General features: G+C 41.6%; 1 protein-coding gene across 3 annotated transcripts in view; it reads right to left on the bottom strand.

Annotated features, from left to right (window-relative positions):
* Window positions 1–20,327, bottom strand: part of STXBP5 (syntaxin binding protein 5) — a 321,945-nt gene that overhangs the window by 59,396 nt on the left and 242,222 nt on the right. For all 3 annotated transcript variants that reach the window (XM_018557367.1, XM_018557369.1, XM_018557370.1), the window contains exons 10-13: window positions 15,431–15,585; window positions 1,572–1,644; window positions 780–927; window positions 634–701 (exon numbers count right to left, since the gene is read on the bottom strand). In XM_018557367.1, coding sequence (XP_018412869.1) covers window positions 634–701; window positions 780–927; window positions 1,572–1,644; window positions 15,431–15,585 — 444 coding nt within the window. The remainder of the gene's footprint in view (window positions 1–633; window positions 702–779; window positions 928–1,571; window positions 1,645–15,430; window positions 15,586–20,327) is intronic.

Raw genomic sequence — 20,327 nt, 5'->3', positions numbered from 1 at the left:
AGGCCTTAGAAACCATCTAAGGCCTATATTCTCCTAGTCTAACCCTAGTGGTGGAAATCAGGGCTGGTTTGGGATGTATACAGATCCCCATGCTGTTAGGGTTTAGCTATCTGATACAATTTAGAGAACTATTTACATGGCGAGGCGTTTTCAATTTAGAGCTAAAGGGCATAATGTGACAGTTAAAAAATGGGCAACAAGCTGTTTTAGATGGTTCTTCTTTTGTTAAATCAAGAACATGGGGCAAAGGATCTGTAGGAATGTACAACAGGAGTTGTTCCATGCAAGTACCCATTGTTCCACTCCTAGGGGAATATCATTAGCACACTGCCAGGTCTCGTCACAGCTTTTCCCAGCCCTGTTTACGACATATATTAAGAGGAATTAGACCAAGAACTCTTCTCATGGCAAAAAACTTTATTTAGTATGAGATCATTTACCTGAGCTCCACCTGCTGACACGTTTTACTTACAAAAACAACTCTCCCCCTGCCATACAATGTTCTTGTGGATTATGGATTAAGTTAACATTGGGTAGTTATTGAAAACTGGTCGTAAGTATGTCACATCTGAGCAAATAAAGATTTTGCAAAAGTACAAAACCACAAATTATATTAGTTAGTTTACAACATACCCTGTGATTATTATCTCTGGATAACTTTGTGCGCCAATGCCCCAGTTACCACCATTGATAGGCCATTCCTGTAATAAATAACAGTTCATGTAAATTACCAGTCACTGAGTGCAAAAACAATATAAATTGCCAGATTTGTTGCATACCTTTCTACTGTAACCCTTTCGTTTTTGCCGGCCCCCAGCATAATAAAGTGCAGGGATAAGGTCTGCGGGGCAGTCTGCAAAGTACTCACAGCACGTTACAGGTGACTCATGAATGTTCAGTGGATAAGGGTTTTCAAATATAGGATATCTGCAGTAAAAAGTAAAGTAAAAATAATTAGCAGCTATATATACACTTATATAATGCTGTCACAAGCCTGGGCAATTCAAACTGAATGCTTAAAAATGTAAACTAACTCCAGAGATACAGGTAACTGAATTTATATGCAGAAATGAACTTTTCCAGTCCGGCCCTGTCCCTGTGCCTTCCTAATGGTCCTTTGGTAATGGGTGGCTTCACTGACCAATTGGGAGGCTCAAGATGCAGTAATGGTTCACCTCACCCTATACTGTTTTGGACAGACAGGTGAGTTGATTAATTCACCGACTTTTAAAATCTCTATGAGGTTGTGGTGCCTATACATTTGAACTTGAATCCCAAGGTCCGTCCACCTGCCGCATCGGTTACGGTGGGTGCATGTTTTTCTTGCATAGTAATATATTTACCAATAAAAGAAACAAGAGTGAGGAAGGAGGAGTGAGCCTCTCCTGCAGTAGCATAAAGAATGGGGCTTGGTCAGGCAGACAGAGCCACAATCACTATTTTAAATCCTAATTGAGTTGAAGGCACTGTGTAAGCTATTGATATGCATTTCCTATCACATTTTTTGTAAGTATGTGTTTATATATATATTAAAGCATGTACGCATGTGATTGTGCATAACCACGTCTTACCCAGTTTGTGCAAGATCTATAACCACTAAATCTTGTTCCAGAAGTACAACTACAGCATAAGGTTCCTGGAAATCTGTAAAGCAAGAAAAGAAATACTCTTAAATCTATAGTTATAAAAAATTTTTTTCAGTGTCACACAAAGATATTGTTATTCTGAAAATGGCCCTTTGTGCCTAGGCTGCTAGAGCAGGGGCATTAGTTATACAAAAGTGTATCATCAAAAACAGCTGAACAGTGGAACTATGGGCAAAATAAGAAAAAATTACACAAGACATGCAGTCTGTCACTAGAATTATTACAGCAGGTTTTTTTTAGTCACTCTGTCAGTTTTATTGCCCATTTATCCTGGCAGTAGATTTGGGATTTTTCTACTTCATTTTATAAACCAAGCTTTCCAGCAATAGGTTCAGTTACAGGGGTTGGAACAAACCATATTACACTGTGAGGGCTGCTTACAATGATCCGCATTTATTTATATCATTTTAGGTGTTTCTAAACTCTGGAACAAATATATATAATGGTGGGGGTGAATTTATCAACACTGGAACAGAGAGAATCTGGAGCAGTTGTCCAGGGCATCCAATCCGGTTCTCTCTTCAGTGCGTTCAGTCAAGATTTGAATATGAAACAGAGAGGCTGATTAGTTGCCATGGGCTACTGCTCCAGATTATGTCTGCTCCACTTTTGATAAATTCCATTCAATGTGTCGCAGCTCAGATTCCGCAGTCAGCAGCAGAATGTAAACAATGGGGAGCAATAGCCAGCCTGCTATTGGCTATTTCAAATTGTAATAGCCAATAGCAGACTGGCTATTGTGCCCGCCCACTAAGTGGACGAGCAGACCTGAGAGAGAACTTTCTCTCTCAGGCTCGCTCCTCTGCTCAGTGGGCGTAATTTTCAATTGACAGCCTGCTATTAGCTATTGCAATTTGAAATAACCAATAGCAGGCTGGCTATTGCACCCACCCACAGAGCAGAAAACTTTCTCTGTCAGGTCCATTCCTCTGCTCAGTGTGCAGGGTTTCAATAGCCAACCTACTATTGCAGTTTGATTTGGTGGTTACTTGAGAGTTACTATTACCTCTTAAGCAACCAGAAATTACAGATATCTGGCACCTCCTGATCCCCATGGGTGCCAGATAACTGAGCTAATGTAAAACTATGTTATTGGAGGACTCAAAAACAAACTACAGTGTTAATGACAGGGGCAGACTGTACTAGACATGTCATTTTTAAATGTTGTCCAGAGTTGAACTTAAATGGCCAACTTCACCCAACACAGATACTTTTATTTTGGTAGTAGAAACCTAAAATAGCTTCTTTTTTTTTTAGACTGGGCACTTCAACAAGAAATAACCTGAAACCGCAGCTACCCATAACTTCTACAGCCATTACACATGATAGCATTGTTCTCAATGTAAAACAAATATTCAGGCTATAGGATAGTAACACACATCATGGCCTGCATGATACCAAGCAGAAATACAACCCGATGATAAAAAATCTCATCACTAGAGTTTCTGTGATAGAAGAAAAAAGATGATTCAATATACCAGTTCTCAATTAAACATGAAGTAGTACTTTTAGGAGGAACTTACAGTTCAGAGCAAATTTTTAAATCTGCTTGTTGGATTTGCTTTTCTAAGGCTGTAGGAACTGAAGGGGGGAGGAGACGTACAATTTGCTAGACAGGGCAAGAGACATTCAACTTATGCAGTAACCTTAACTCCCAAGAATTCTAAACCCCCCAAAAAAATATATATATGGCAAAAACACACTGTCTTAGGGTGGCTTCACTCTACGGAGAAGCAATGAAGCCACCCTTGGACAGCAGCTTTGTCAACCTGTGGAGAGAGTAGTGTTAGATGCACTAGCAATTTTAGATAGACTTGACTAACAAATTCCAGCTTTTTTTTTTCTTTTGTGATAAAGGTTTTAAATAAATGAATAACCACTAACCATTGTAAACACCCCTGTCAGTGCTAAATGCTTTGTCTCAACCCTCTGTCACTTTTGCTGTACAGCTTGCTCTCTTAAGGGAAGCTGAAAAGTAGGGATGCACCAGTACCAATATCAGTGCTAATACTGGACATTTTCATGAGTACTCGTACAAATATCCCGATACTAAATGCTGACACCAGCTCTTAGCATTTTGAAACTGATGCAGCTGCCTGAGGTACCTCTCTTGTTGGGGACCTCTGCAGCCTTCATGTGAACCATGGTGCCTGTTTACAGCACCAGTCCGCACATCTCCTCCTTACTGGTGAACCACACTGCTTCTGCCACCTGCAGTCGCCCATAAGACCCTCCGGACTCCTGGTGAGACCCCCGCACAGCCCACTTGAGACTCCCCACAGCCCTCCTGGGACCCCGCACAGCCCTCCTGGGACCATGGAGACATCAGGCTGCCACCCTGGAGCAACACAGAGTATGTAGCTTCATATTATTCTGCAATGCTGTATAATGTATTGCTGGAATTTGTAGTCCTCTGTAGCTATTGGTATTATGCATTGCTGAGATTTGTAGTCCCTCTACAACTTGGAGTCAGTAGCAGAACTACTAGGGTTGCAGCTGTTGCAGCTGCGACCGGGCCCTGGCACTTCACCACTGTCCTAAAATCATTAGTCTGTATTGTTTTAGAAAAACTCACACGATACTAAAAAACAAAAAAAGGTATCAGTAAGTGAAAATAAAGGAAAAAGGCCTAAAAAAAGGATTGGTAAGTTGCAATATATTACAATTTTGCTTTTGAGTTTACATACCCTTTTCTTTTTTATTTATTTATTTTTTCATTTAGCCTTTAGAATAAAACTGAGCCAGCCAATTACTTGTGACCACATATAAAGATTGTAGCAATTATTTGTGTGAACAGTAGATGGCTCCCTTGTACAAAGCTATCAAACTTTACTCAATTTATACAGCACATTTATAAACACTTTGCTGTTATAATATTCAGTGCAGTGCCAGCATTTAAATGTATGAAGTTCAGTTAATATCAGATATTAGCACATATGTTAAAATAGCAAATATTCACTTTGTAAAAACAACCTTACTTAAACCCTCTTTTTAGTTTTCAACAGAGGATGAATTAATTCTAACAATCTAAATGTAACGCCAGGCAGAAAAAAACAAGGACTTTACATATTCCCTGCAAAAAAAGCCACTCCTTTGTCTAGGACTAAGCAGGAAAAAGGCAGTGTGGACATCTGTTGGGTCTGCAAAAGTGAGAACTGCTAACCAAAAACATGTAGGATTTGGAATGTCACTGTGTTATAGTTATAGTGTTCTTTCTGAACTACATGGTGATACAGAGGTTGCAAACATAGCCGTTTATGAGAATATGTGAAAATCCTTTTTTGCTCAAATCTATCCTTGTCAAACTACTAATAGCTGCCCACGCTGCATGTAATATGCACACTCATAAGCGGACTTCTTAGCCACCCCTTAACATAGTCTTCCACAATTGTCATATAAACATATTTCACGTGTGTAAAATGTAGCGATTAAAGCCAACAGTTAGACCATCAATCAACCCCCACCACAAAGGGAAAAAAAACACACACAGAATGTCATAACTTTATGTATTTCAACAAAGTTTTTCCACTTAATCGGACAAGTCATCATACATGTCGCAATAACCAACGTTTTGGGGGCACACGCAGAGACCCTTCATCAGGGTTACATTGTTACCCTGATGAAGGGTCCCTGCGTGGCCCCGAAACGTCGGTTATTGCGACATGTCCGATTAAATGGACTATCATTTGAACATTTTCCACTGAGTGCTAGTGATTCCTGTTCATTTGCTATGTAATATTTACAAGACTTATGTGCAAGACTCCAATAACACAAGGTCTTGTGTCATGCTCCTGCTGTGTATTTGAAGTGATAAAGGAGAGTCTGTTTTTTTTTCTGGCTGCCCAGGGAACGTAAAGGCAATATATGGGCACATACGTCTTTAATCATCTTAAGCTGGTCACATGTCTGATTTTACAATCTCTTTACATTTACAGCTATACAATTTGGAGTTGTAGAGAGGTCCCCTTTGTATCCTTCCACGGCTGAGGTCTGCAGAGGAAGGATACAATAGGCAGCACTGACTCTGCAGAGGTTTCAATGGTGGTCACAAGAGTGCTATTTTAAAATGGAGCAAATGGAACCGGCAAAAACCAAGGGCTATTCGTAGATCTTATGCAGTCCAAGACAAAAAAAAAATAATGACTCTTTTCTACAGGCAACAAGACATTTTCCTGTATACGCAGTTTTCATGCATCAACACCATAGCTTGTGAAATGCACTTGGTTATATTCTCCCAAAAGCAAACTTTTCTTGGTCAACTCCACACTACATGAAAGAAATCTGCAGCATTTCAATGACATCTCCACCATCAATACAATTTATTTTCCGTATCTACTGTATTTAATGTGCCCATGTGCCCTTTACCTTGCAATTTGTTATTTGTTTACTATATACCCTTTAAGTAGGGTGTACAATAAAACACAAATAAAATAGAACATAGCAGGAAACTGGATGTATGAAGGTCCAGCATGTTAAATCTTACTATCCAATAAAGAAAAAGAAAAAGGAATGAGATTAAGGTACATTTGCATGCACTCAAGAGCTCAGAATGAACCTGCCATGCGGCGATAATGTAAGTAAGGCTTTATCTTAACAAAAACAAATTGTATTCCATGCAGTGTAAAAAGAGTCTGCCAAGCACAGATTTGGGAAAACATGTCCAGCTATTCACAAATGACATCATTGATGGTGGTCCATTGCATCCAACATGATTCTTTACTACACTGGCAGTTATATTTTCTGTGAACCTCTGACAGTAATTGTTTATAAAGCAGCCTGTTGTACTGATATTCAATAACCTCAATAAAAGAAAATTGGTCAGACAAATCAGTGCATTAGGTAGTGTCTTGAAAACTGGGAATAATACCCATGAAACCAAAAAACTTTTTTTTTTGGTGGGGGAACAGCAAAAAAATTCAGAGTTAGGACTTACCGGTAACTCTATTTCCATTAGTCTTCCAGGACAGCATCACAAGATGGAATCTCCTCCCCCACACACAGGAAACACGTCACTTAAACTCCTTAAAAGACCCTCCTCTCCTCCACTCCCTCAGTCATCACGAGAACCGAAGGCAAGCTGGAAAAAGACAAGGCACATACAGGCGATGCCACCACATTACATTAATACTACAAGCATCAATGGACGGGCAGCTGCTGTCCTGGAAGACTAATGGAAATAGAGTTACCGGTAAGTCCTAACTCTGAATTTCCCATAACGTCTTCCAGGACAGCATCACGAGAGGATAACCAAGAACTTATCAATTAGGGCGGGACCACAGCTTGTAGTACCTTCCTGCCGAACTAAGATCTAGGCGATAATGCTTTGCGAAGGTGGAGACACTCGACCATGTTGCCGCCTTACAAATCCGTTCCGGTGTAGCACCAGCTCGTCGGCCCAGGAAGTTGCTAAAGCTCTAGTTGAATGTGCCGTCACCAGAGACGGAGGAGGAACATTTAACACACCATAAGCTTCCACAATGGCCTGCCTCAACCACCTAGCTAAGGAGGACTTAGAAGCCTGCTTCCCCTTGGACTTACCTGAGAACAGTACAAACAGTGAGTCAGATCTCCGAAATTCCCTGGAAATCTTCAAGTACTGGAGCAAACAAGGTCTGACATCCAAACAGTTGAACCCGATTCCCTGCTACCCACTGGCTTTGGACAGAATGTAGGTAATATGATCTCCTGCACCCTGTTGTACCTTGAAGCGACCTTTGGTAGAAAAGCCGGGTCCGTCCTAAGGACAACATGATCCTCAAAAATAGACAGGAACGGTTCCTTAATTGATAGGGCCTGGAGCTCACTTACCCCACGGCCTGAAGTAATAGCTACCAGAAACACTGTTTTCAAGGTAAGGTTCCTAAGTGAGACGTCATCCAACGGTTCGAAGGGAGCGGCTGTGAGAACCTGTAATACCGTTGACAAATTCCATTGGGGAACCGAACAGACCACCACTGGTCTAAGCCTTTCAAGGGCCTTGAAGAACCTAGCTATAAGCTGATCCTTAGCTAGCGACACCTGCAGAAAATTGCTGAGTGCTGATACCTGAACCCTCAGGGTACTAACTGCCAGTCCCATATCAGCCCCCTGTTGCATGGGTTTGACAGAGCATCCACCGCCAGAGTGTTATCCCCCCGCTGGAGGGAAAAAACTGCCTCAGCTTTGTATTCTCCTGAGTGGCAAAAATATCCACTACAGGAAGACCCCATGCCTCTGATATTAGTGAAAATACTTCCTGGTTCAGGACCCATTCGTCCTGCAGTATCTGATGCCGACTCATGTAGTCTGCCAGGAGGTTGTGGGTACCCTTCAGGTGTACCGCAATCAAGGACGTCAGATTTACTTCCGCCCAGGAAAATATTCCTTTGGCTAGAAGCTGAAGTGGCCAACTCCTTGTGCCCCCTTGTTTGTTCAGATAAACCACCACCGTGATGTTGTCTGACAGCACCAACAGATTGTGTCCCTGCAATGTGTTGTGAAAAAACCTGATCGCATTCGCGGCCGCCTTTAATTCTCTCCAATTGGAGGATCTTCTGGACTCTTCTAGAGACCAGCGACCCTGCGCTAGACTTTCCCCGACATGTGCTCCCCATCCCCACGCACTGGCATCTGTAGTCAAGCGTATTGAGGCCTGAAAACTCCACTCCAGACCCGCCTGAAGGTGTGGGTGAGTCCTCCACCACCACCACAGGCTTCTCTTTACTGAGGGGGGGAGGGGAAAATAATCGTCTAACCCTTCCTGCGAACGATTCCAGTTCCTCAGGAAGAACTGTTGCAGAGGTCTCTGGTGGAACTGAGCCCACTTTACCGCCGGCAGGCAAGCGGTCATGAGTCTCATGACCAACGCCACCACTCTTAGTGACACCGACCGACTCAACTGAAGCCGACTGACTGCTGAGGAGACTTTGACCACCTTCTCCTGAGGAAGGAAGTAATCACCTGAGAAGGTTCAAGGTTGGATTTTTGAAGATTTAAAATCCATCCCAGCCCCTGAGGCCAACTCCGGGACACCGTTAAATCCCTCCGAAGCTGCCCGGCGGACGGTGCTGACAGGAGGATATCGTCTAGGTAAGGAATTATATTTATCCCTTGTAACCGTAACGGAACCAGGGCCTCCCCCAACACCTTCGAAAAAATTTGAGGCGCTGAAGAGAGACCAAATGGCAGAGCCCTGAACTCCAAATGGCAGAGCCCTGAACTGGAAGTGGTGAACAGTCTCAGGAACTGCTGGAAAGCTGGGTGTATCGGGATATGGAGATAGGCATCTCTCAAATCCAGAGACGCCAAGTATGCTCCTGGCTGCAGGATGTTTTTTATAGAAAAGATTGACTCCATCCTGAACCTCTTGTATTTTATGACCACGTTCAGGGGCTTCAAATTTAGTATCAATCGATACTGGCCAGAGGGTTTTAATACCAAAAAAAGTCAGAATAAAACCCCCTTTGTTCTTCCAGAGCCGGAACTCTGGAAATGACTCTATGGTCCACTAAATCCCCCAGCAAGAGTGACAACTTGTAACTCTCCCTGATCAGGTCTAGTATGAACTGGTTGGAGGTAATCTTCGACCACTGAGGAATTCCTCCAATCTTTCTCCCACTGGAAGAAGACAGTCATTGGGGTTTTGGCTGAGGCTGGGAGGGTGTGTTAAACAGAATCCCCCCCTCTTCCTCTACCTTTTTGTCCCGTCCAATGCTTCTTGGGTTTGACCCCTTTATTTTCCTGAGGCCTAACCTTCTGGTTCCGAAAAAATTTCCGAAAAGGCTTTTACTTCTCTTCAGTAAAAGCCTTTTTTTGTCAGTTGTTCTCTCTAGAATATTCTCTAACTCTGCCCCAAAAAGCAAGTCATCTGAAAAGGGGAGATTACATAACCTCAGCTTTGAGGCGGCATCTCCCTCCCATGCTTTTAACCACAGGGCCTGGCGGGAAGAGTTAATAAGAGCCGATGATCTGGCAGTCATCCGTACAGATTCTGCTGAGGCGTCTGCGATTTAACCTACAGCCCTGAAGAGTACAGGCAGTGACTCCAAGAGCTGTGCCCACGGGGTACCTGCAAGCAGATGCGTCCTAAATTGCGAGAGCCAAAACTCCAAGTTCCTGGCCATGCATGTGGTAGCCAGAGCAGGTTTAAGGTTCATTGAAGAAGACTCCCATGCTCTTTTCAAAAGAACCTCAATCTTCTTATCCATGGTATCCCTCAAAACCCCCATGTCCTCGAAGGCTAAGTCAGATTTCTTGGATACCTTAGCTAACGGAGCATCCAGCTTTGGAGATTTATTCCACACCAAGGCTGGATCCGCATCAAAAGGAAACCTCCGCTTGAGATTTCCTGACTTCAGAGGCTTTCTCTCAGGCTCAGCCCACTCCTTCAGAATAGTCTCTGACAAAACCTTATGTACCGAGAAGCATTTAGACTTTTTAAGCTGCAACCCCTGATACATAAGGTTGTGCCTGGATAACTGCACCTGCTCTTCCTGGATCTCTAACGTGCTATAGATTGCAGTCAGTAACTCATCCACATCCTCTAAGGATAATTTATACCTGGAAGAGCTAGGTACATCGTCTATGACACTCCCTTCTTCTGATGACGAACCACCATGAGAAGGACCATGCTCGCTAAGATCCTCCTGCTCAGATAGCCGTAAGGATCCTGTCGGCCCACCCTGAGAAGAAAAGACAGAAGCAGAAAAATGCACAGAGGTAGAAGCTGGAGCCCGAAACCCCTCTAAAATAGACCGTAAGGAATGAAATGTAGCAGATAACTCCTCCTTAACTGAAGCTAACAGGTTGCTACTGGCTGCAGAAGACTCCTCCCTAAGAAGACCCTCAATGCACTTCTGACATAGGGCCTTAACATAAGCAGAGCTCAACTTCACCGCACAAACTGCACCCTTTTTCTTTGGGGCCACCTTCGTTTTTTCTTTAGCCTGAAATAAACCAAAGAGCCATTTAACCACTGTCTGTCACTCAAAAAAGGGTTAGAGTGCCCCTCAACACCAAAGCATCCAACTCCAAGGGACCCCAGGTGGAGGAAAGAAATTTCAGAGGTAACAGGGAGGTAAGATAGTACACATCTTCCATACCTGAGCCGTGCTGGTGCTTGGAAGACCGGAATCTGCAGTCACTGCAAGCGTAACCCAGGATCCATCTCAGCAGTCTCCAAAAGAAGCCTGCCAGCGTTTCTTCTCAGTCACTACTGAGATTCACGCTGTATTCAGCACTGCCCAAGCCCTCCCCTTCCTCCTGCGAGGAAAACGAGGCTTAGAACGCACAAGCCCGGCGCCCGGAAATGACGCACCCGCCCCGTAAGTGATGTACGCGGCCACCCGGTCTGGCCGTGGAACATTTTCCCGAGGCCCTGAGAACCAGACAGACCCCTCTGAACGGCGGTCCATCGATTCCCCTGACCCAGCCAAGGGGGTTTCGTCCTCCCGGTCCCGGCCCGCACTGGGCAGCGCTAGGAGAATCTCTGGGGCTCAAACAGGTTAGCAATCCTACACCATCTGCCCTACATAGGCAGCCATTAACGAAAGGAGACTTCCCGGGCAGCATCACCACATGGAAGCCCCTCTCAGCATTCTGTGACGCGCTCCCCAGCTTGACTGAGGAAACACAAAAGACTGAGGGAGTGGAGGAGAGGAGGGTCTTTTAAGGAGTTTAAGTGACGTGTTTCCTGTGTGTGGGGGAGGAGATTCCATCCCATGATGCTGTCCTGGAAGACATTATGGGAAAAAAGGAAAGGAACAATATACATCCAAGAAATTAACCCCTGATTAAGAAAATTCCTATTGCATTTATGTTTTGTTAACTTTAATCAATAGAAATTTTGTGGAATGCTCTTGACATGGGTAAAACCAGAAAGCCAGCCCTGACACAAGAAAGCCATCTATACTTACCTGCAGGTTTTCCCCGTTGCCGGGTGTATCAATACCTGCTCCCTGCGCAGTGGTTGTTGACTCATACATACAGGACATATGAGCCGGTGGGAGGACAGGTGGTGGTGACGGGACGACTACACACACCTTTGATGATACAGGTTCATACACACCTATGTGCATGGATTTCGAAAGGTGCTAATCTACATGTGTGCAACATGCACTGTCTGAAAAACATGCATGAAAACATACAGGTAAGGTAAGAATCCAGTCTAAAAAGTAAGTGTCCAGCAAGAAGCTGGAGAGTTTAAGTGCAGAGTATCACATATAACTTCCTTCAAGAACTGATCCAACAAGCTCCGACAGGAAATCTTGTCTTCCTACTATGAGTATTATGGTTACATTCCGTACAAAGAAAACAAAGTCAAGCAAAATCAGGAGTGCTTGACCACAGCATCTAATCTGAAGCTAATAGTAATAGCTGTATAGGTGGTCTCAAGTCAGAGGATTACAGCTACTAAAGAATGGATGACAGTAAACAGCTGGCGAGGGCCTTGACATGCTAGCTTTCAAGCATCTGACACATTTCCACTATTGGGTAAACTTGATTTTTAGAACATTTCAGCTCCAACTGAATGTCAGTAGCATTGTTTGTACAATTTCCTGAATTCTACAATAGCCATTTCAACACGCTCCGTTCACCAAAAGATAACCTAGTGACCCCGCATCCTCCTATGTTATTATCAAGTTCAATCTTTGTTATAATAAATACCGCTGTACAGGATGGCTTTACAAGTGACAATGTCGGCATAACTTATGCAATTACACCAATGCAACTGCTAACAACTTCTGCAATGTTCTATAATTTAAAAAAACGACAGCAACCCTATTATGCATTTGCAAGATGATCTATTGGCCACACTGTTACTAAATCTGTATATGCCATACTTCAATTGTTATATAGAAATAAAAATCATTAAACAAAACGAAATTTTTCTAGCACTCTCTTGTATAAAAGGAGGAATAGACTTCAGAAAGAAAGAAACATAATCCCCTGCAGAATGTGTTATTAAAACCCCATCTTGAATATGCCGTTCAGCACCAGTGCACAAAAAGGATGTTGCTGAATTGAGTATGGTGCCGAGAAGGTCATCTAAACTAATAAAGGGCATGGAGTGAGGAAAGAGTAGGTGAGCGGAATTTGTTCTCTCTTGAGAAGAGGTGATTAAAAGGGGATATGATCACCTTGTATAAATATATAAATGTTGTATATAGTAAAACAGTGCAGCTGTTCACTTTGCTCACTGCAACTGACAAGGGACAGCTTTTGTGTCTGGAGGGGAAAAAAAAGGCTTCTTTATGCTAAGAGCTGTGAAAATGTGTAGCAAACCTCCACAGGAGCTTGTTCTAGCCAGTTCTGTAGATTAAAAAAAAATGCTGGATGTGTTGCTTGATGCACATATTAGAACTGGCTACAGGGGGTGTGGAAATAAAATAAAAAAAATAGGATTTTTGTACTCACCGTAAAATCCTTTTCTCTCCATTCATTGAAGGACACAGGGCAACAGATCGAAGATCCTGAATGGTAGAGTATATCGCCACCTGCAGGAGTAGGACGCTAGGCACATAACAAAAGACAAGACAGCCTAGGGGCGGCCCCTGCTGATGGCCAAACCCCCCACCTGCTTACAAGTCTCCAGTTTTTTGCCTAGAGTCAGGAGTAAGGAGCGAAAAAAATTTCTCTGGAAATTTTTTTCCTTTCTACCCTTTGATTCGTTTTTCCTTCTAGCAAGTGTCCCCGGGCGACATGCTGGATGACTGTAGATGCTTGTAGACTCCCCTGGGTGACCGACGAGCGCATGCAGACTCTGCCACGGTGGGTCGGCTGCGACATGTGGTCCCCCTTGACGCCTACGGGTTCGTCCCGGGGGGGGTGCTTATGACAGGGGGTCGTGGCCTGCCTGACGCCGCGACTACAGTCGAGGGTGTTTTTCTTCTGATTCCCTGCTCGTCCTGGATCCTGGCGATGGAGTCCGGCCTTCCCTCCGCGGGGGTATGTATGTGGGGTCTACAGCGGATGGGCCGTGGGGACCAGGTACTTAAGGTAAGCTTGGGGTTGCGCTGTTCTGTGTCACAGCTGCAGCCTTCTGTCTCCCCCCCTCCTCCCCCTCCCTCATGGTGATCAGACTTCAGGTGGGCCATGGATGGCGGTGCACTCCTGTGTGGGCTCCTTCTGAGGGGACTTGGGCTCTGACTTTTCCAAGGACTAAAGCGGGGACCCAATCTACTTGTTCCTTATGACAATCTACTTGTCCGGATACAAAAAACAATAAACCGTATTTAACTGTGAAGAAGTGCTTCTCATTGATAAGTGTGGTCAGGTGACCGCGCTGACCAACGAGTGCTTGAATTTGCAAGCAAAATTCAGTATAATACACCCGGTATCAGTGGAGAGGAAGGACTGTTTGCCAAAAAGGTAAGTATGGGGTGGGGGTGGGGGGGGGATTTCAGCAAATAATTCTATTTTTCCAAATTACTTTAAAAAGTGAACCTACCCTTTAATGCGCACATTGTGTGTGTGTGTGTGTGTTAGAATGTTGCTGCCTGGCTACCACACTATGGCACACAGTGGAAAGGGGGCAGCACTCAACACACACACAATGCCCTACGCATGCATTTATTTGTGGGGGAAGCAGGTTTGGTTTTAATTTTTCATATAATTTTTTTTTAACTTGAAATAATTTCTTACCTTTTACTTTTTTATAATTTTTTTACCGTATCACTTTTTTCTTTTTTCACTTCTTTTTTCAATTTTTATTTTTTTTACTTTTTATCAATGGGGTTTTTTCTTGTTTTTTTTTACACTTAGCACCTGTGTGATAGCAATAAAGTTAACAAGATCCTGTGTGGTAGCATTTGGGGGTGACAGGTTCTCTTTATCGAACCTGTCACCTTCAATACAGGAGTTTTAGCACAGTACTGTGCTGGCTCTCCTGTGACAGCTGAGATTATAGGGTTGCGAGTGCAGCGTTCCTGTCTCCGTGTTTACATGGAGCAGAGCACAGAATGGACAGTCTCCGGTCTGCTCCCCGCTCTCCATCCTTAACTACTTTGCCATGGTCCCGAGTCCCCCAGAAGAGCGGGGGACCCCAAAAACCACGACAGGGAGGTGGCCAGCTGGGAGAGAGGCAGGCGGCGGTGGACAGACCTGCAGGCTTATTACAAGGGATCTCAGCGGCATCACCAAGATCGCTTGTACAAAACAAGTGGCGGGTTCCCCGCTCTACATGCAGGAAAAAAAAAACTACCAGCCTGGAACTGCTTGCCCCGGGCGTCGGGCCCTAAGAATTACACACCCCTGCGACTATTAACATTGTTGAATGTTGATCCAGGGAAAATTCCACTGCCTTAGGGGATCATAAGGGACTTTTTTCCCTGTTCAGAGCCAGCACCATAACCTTTGTTTGCCTTCTTCTGGATCAACTGTGGGTTTAAGATTCTGTGGATATAGGATACAATTAATCTTTTCTATTGGTTCATGCATGTGTGTTTTTCAACTGAACTATGCAACTATATGGTACAGCTAATTTATGAAAATTACAGCATTGGAATAAATAGTTTGGTGTCTCCTATAGAAACTAGTCAGATTTAGTCTACTTTCATATTCTAACTTCTGAATCTGAATTAATAACATAGTAAAAAGCAAAGTATTGATATGAATGTCAGGGACTAGACATATTTTGTTTAAAACTGCATCTGATTACTGTCTGTGGCTTATTCCTCTACATTATATCAAATACTATAGAGTAGGTCTAATTAACAAAAAAATTGTTACTTTGCCAAAGTGCACATGGAAAGATACTCCCTGAACAGTGTGCAGACACTTCCAAAAGGAATTTATGTCAGACTTACCATTAGGATAGGGAGTTTCACAAAGTGTAAGAAAATCCACAATTCGATAATCCATTTCTAAGACAGCTGTGCTTTTTCCATGCATGACGGTTAGGCAAGGTCTTCTTCCAACTGTATCATAGGACAGGCCACCTGATAGGATAATAAAAGGCTCCCTGAAAAAGTCAGATATAATGGTTAATGTAACAATTCGTGTCTTAGCACTTAATTACCCAAGCTTATATTTTTCTCTAAAATCCACAACACATTCACATATTTCCAGATTACTGTTAAGGAAACTACTCATTCAGAATATATGCCCATGTTAGGTTTTTTTAAACACTGAAGATGAAAAAAACACCCTGCTTGGAACATTGTAGAAGTACTTTCCAAATAAAATTGTGATTGCATGAAAATATGCCTAAATTGAGTTTCCCATTGGAGGTCTTTGAGATGTATTAGGCTGAAAAAACTGCCATTGACAGACTTCATCCTGGCCAGGGTAAACAATTGAAATGCATCCAAAGAAGGTCCAAGTGAACAAGAAGTAAAGCCCAATATTTGCCATTTTTTTTACATTTTATTTTAGCATTTGGTAGAGCGGTGGGGGCTTAGAACTTCTTTTACCATTTTATTGCACCCCAATTGGGGAAATTTCTCCTTAATTCCCGACTACTTGATAGTAATAAGACAAAACCTAAATTGAGTGCAAATCTCCCTACTCCCTGTCCATTTGATAGGGGCAAACAGAACAGGAAGTAAGGGGAAATCCCCCAACGGAGTTGGACACCAATAAAAAACAAAATTTTGAGTAGGAGTACAGTGAGGCAGACTTAGATCCTCTGTATATATTTTTTACAGTTCATATCCCTATGAGGGAAATTTCACCCCACTGTTCTGTCAGACAAAAAAAGAAGATAAATCTTCTCTATGGGGACGGCATGTTAAAACTGACAGAAATACCTCCTCAACAGGTGTTGTCCCCCTCTGACAGATAGGCTAACCCATCCCCACACTATCAAAAAGTTTTGGCTTAATTTGAGCTTTAAAGAGAAATCCTGGCTGACTTGTCTGTTGCCTAAGAGACCTGTACTGGGATATGACTGAAAAATAACGATTTTTATTTATTTATTTTTATTATTCTAGTCTTGTCGTTTTGTTTGTTTAGTTTAGTGGGTGTACTGTATTGTCTTGTTAAGAGGTGGTACGGTGGGGAGGGTCAGCAGGGTGGTACCTTGCAGACACCTTGTGGTTTATCCTTGCAGACTATAGATGTTAATGTATGTTTTGTATATGGATGTTTTATGGTATAAAATTAATAAAATCTTTGAAAGAGAAAAATAATGATGGATTCATTAAGAAAACAATTATTCCACCAAGATGTCTTGAAAATAACAAATAATAATAGCATGTAATGTAACAAGAGAACAACATATTTCTTTGGCAATCTCTGTAAATAAAATGAGCCCAAACACAAAAATATATGAAAAACATATGGACCAAAGAACCTATACATCATTAAAAAAGATTTTACACATTTATGGAGTAATATTAGATAATAAATCGTATGTAGAAAAATTATACAGAAACTTTAACAGGCAGAATTCCACTTGGTGGTAAAACAAAGTACAAGTACATTATTCTACATGATACGTGTATTACATAAAGCACAACAGAGAAACAATGAGAGGCTTTCCTGAGAGCAAATATATTAGATGAAACTGAGCAAGTACATTGTGGCTGACTAAGTACTGTGCTAAATAAAGAAATAATGCACGCATCAACTTTAAGCTTTAAAGTCATTTAACATCCTGCCAAGATTAAGGAACATAATCAGCATTAAACCAAATAACCTTAAAACACATTTACAAATTCTCCCTGCTGTGTTCAGGTGTGAATGAGAGTCTCAAAAGGGTAACACTACAGTTTCTGTGATGCAGACTGTAAGCAATACAATAGACAGGATATGTGCCAAAGGCCGAACATCTACATTTACTCTTATTTACTTAAAAAAAAACATGGACATTAAAATAAAACAGCTTAGCTAAATTCCTCTTAACAATGCATTTATATCAATAAAATCAATGAAAACATGTCAGCTGCAAACCAATAAACACAGGGGAACAACTTATTTCTTATTTTCTGTTGCATGAGATTTTTGAACTGATTCCAAGTATTTTTTAAATGCAGATTTCAATTGTGAAATTGGCTTTAATCTACATGCTTTAGTTTTCATGCAATTTGATTTCTGCAAAAAAAGGACACCCATTGCTATTTACCATAGGCATAGCTTGAGAACTAGGCTTACATGTACTTTAACCTTAGACTAATTGGGCTATTTTGTTTTTACAAACATCAAAATTCTTTCTTTTTTTTTAATTAATTTTGGATTATAGAGATGTATCTGATTTATCTGATTTTCTTGATGAAACATTTCATGGGAGGCATTAAGTACTGATGGTGATTGTTTTCAACATATCTGCTTTTCATGTTTGTCTTTCGAGAAGATCAAAACAAGTGTGTTCGATGAACCTCAAATCCGTGCCCTTGTGCGTGAAGGGAAATTTGTCAGGAAGATGAATGACAAGGAGAAGGCAGCATGGCTGTCTTTTGTGGCAGTTATACAAAGCTTTCTTGGTAACAAAAAGGCAGATAACTATGAGGTTCTCGTTACTATAATGCTGTTGGCTGTTCGCAATCATGGGTGCAACACGAGTGTCAAGCTTAAACTTCCTGAATAGTCACCTTGATCAATTACCAGAGAACCTTGGGGCCGTTAGTGATGAACAGGGAGACCACATGACGATGGAACAGCGCTATCAAGGGCGATGGGACAAAAATATGATGGCAGACTACTGCTGGAGCATCAAACTAGATTGTGCTGAGAAAGTCCACAAATGCCACAGCTACAAGCACAAATTCTTGCCTGAATAGGACATATTTGAACTCGGCATCCCATCCTTATCAGTTATTCTGAATCGCCTATCATCTTTATGTTGAAAATATGTTAATGAAAAGTAAAAATAATTAGTGCATACTATATTTGACGATAACAAATAAATGTTTCAGATTTGACAAGTGGCAATACATATTTTGCCTTTTTTCAAAATGCTATGCATATTGTGATGCGCCTACATGTATTTGTGAATACATAAAGAATATCTTTGCCAAGACGGTTGTTTAAGCCTAATTTTAAGACTGCGTGACAATAAATTCTTCAGATAGACCATGTCATATTGTGAGAGGTATCAACATTTTGCAAAACATTAAAATGTTGACTCGCAAAATATCTAGAGCTTACAGAGAAAAACTAACTTCAGATTTGAATTTAGCACCCTCAAATTAGGTAAGAACAAGTGCTGGTATCAATGCAACAAAAATGTGTTCCCCAGTGTAATGATCACAACTAGGAATTCATATATTTCTGTTAAAGGAAACTACACATTCCTAATATATCCCCATTTGTGTGACTGACACTGAAAAGCACACCCCATTTGGAACATTGTAGAAGTACTTTCCAAATAGAATCGTGATTGCATGAAAATATTCCCAATTTGGAGCTCCCTGAGGTGTACTGAGCAGAGAAACTGCAATGGACAGGCTCCAAGTTCAAAAAGAAAATATGTCTTCCTCATGGCCTGGTAAATCATGGAGTGCCTCCAAAGAAGGTCAAAGTGAACAAGAAATAAAGTCAAACTTTTTTAAAATTTATTTTTAGGTATGAATGGAAGTTTCAAAAAGGAAACCCCACAGCTCCTGTGATGCAGAATGTAAGCGATATAATAGACAGAATATGTGCTGCAGGCTGACCATCTGAAATTTACTTTTACTCACAAACATGCACATTAAAATAAAATAGCTTAGCATATTTATCTTAACAATGCCTTTATAATCAGTAAAATCAAGGAAACCACGATGCTTGGAGGCCAATAATGATCACATTTGGTCATGCAAACCGCCCCATGTTCCTAAGCCAGCCAAAACAAAATAAGGTCAACAGCTGGTTCAAACAACATTACATACAATCATGTAATTTAGGAGTAATAATACTGGATTAGCCGCAAATAGATTGTTGATGGACCCACCTACTGCATGCAGATTGTGCAAGCCCCTTTTCACTATTGTGAAATATTAACGGTGGCTTGTTAACATATCATATTCTCACTAAACTTTTCACAAGCTCAGAAATCAACCAAAACTTAACGAAAAAAAATATTTATTCTTGCTGTACACTGATAATGCATTTTGTCTTTAGAAAAATTAAAGCCGGGCTCAAATTAGCCAACATAAAAAGGCAACAAAAATTACCAGTTAATTAAAAAATAAAAAATGAAGATTTTGCTGTAATACTCAAATTCAAACCACTGCTGTCCTATGCAGAACTTTTCTGTCACTGCATGTCCTCAGTCTTCAATGTTTAATTACTGCCATTCAGTCCACTTCCTCTGAGCATAGATCCTGATGGATCCACAGTCGAGACCCGAGCACCTTTCAGTGCAGAAGTAAGGACTGCCCTCTTCCACCATTAGAGAACAAAAAGGAGGGGACCCTGATGTCACATTTAGCATTTATTCAGTACTTGGGATAGATGGGGCTTTAATTTGGCAGCAGATTTTAATACATATATTTACTTCCAGGTTTTAATTAGGAACAAATGTCTTTCTAACACAACGTTTACGTAATTAGTGCTGCCCCAGATATTTACCCCAAAACATAACCATTAAAGTCTGCTGATTAAAAGAACACATAAGCGAGATCTTTATGTAACAACATGTTATGGCTCAAAGTAAAATGTTTCCATTTTACTATGTCGCTCTGCAGAAGGGACCCTGCATGGTCCTGAAACATTGACTTTTATGACACATGACAATTTTTCAACAAACCGAATAAGGATTTATGTTCTTATCTCATGAGTGCT

Source organism: Nanorana parkeri, unplaced genomic scaffold (assembly GCF_000935625.1).
Source record: "Nanorana parkeri isolate BGI_ZX_2015 unplaced genomic scaffold, ASM93562v1 scaffold281, whole genome shotgun sequence".
Lineage (NCBI taxonomy): Eukaryota > Metazoa > Chordata > Amphibia > Anura > Dicroglossidae > Nanorana > Nanorana parkeri.
The sequence above is the reverse complement of the archived record's forward strand: the minus strand, read 5'-3'. Positions and strand labels throughout refer to the sequence as shown.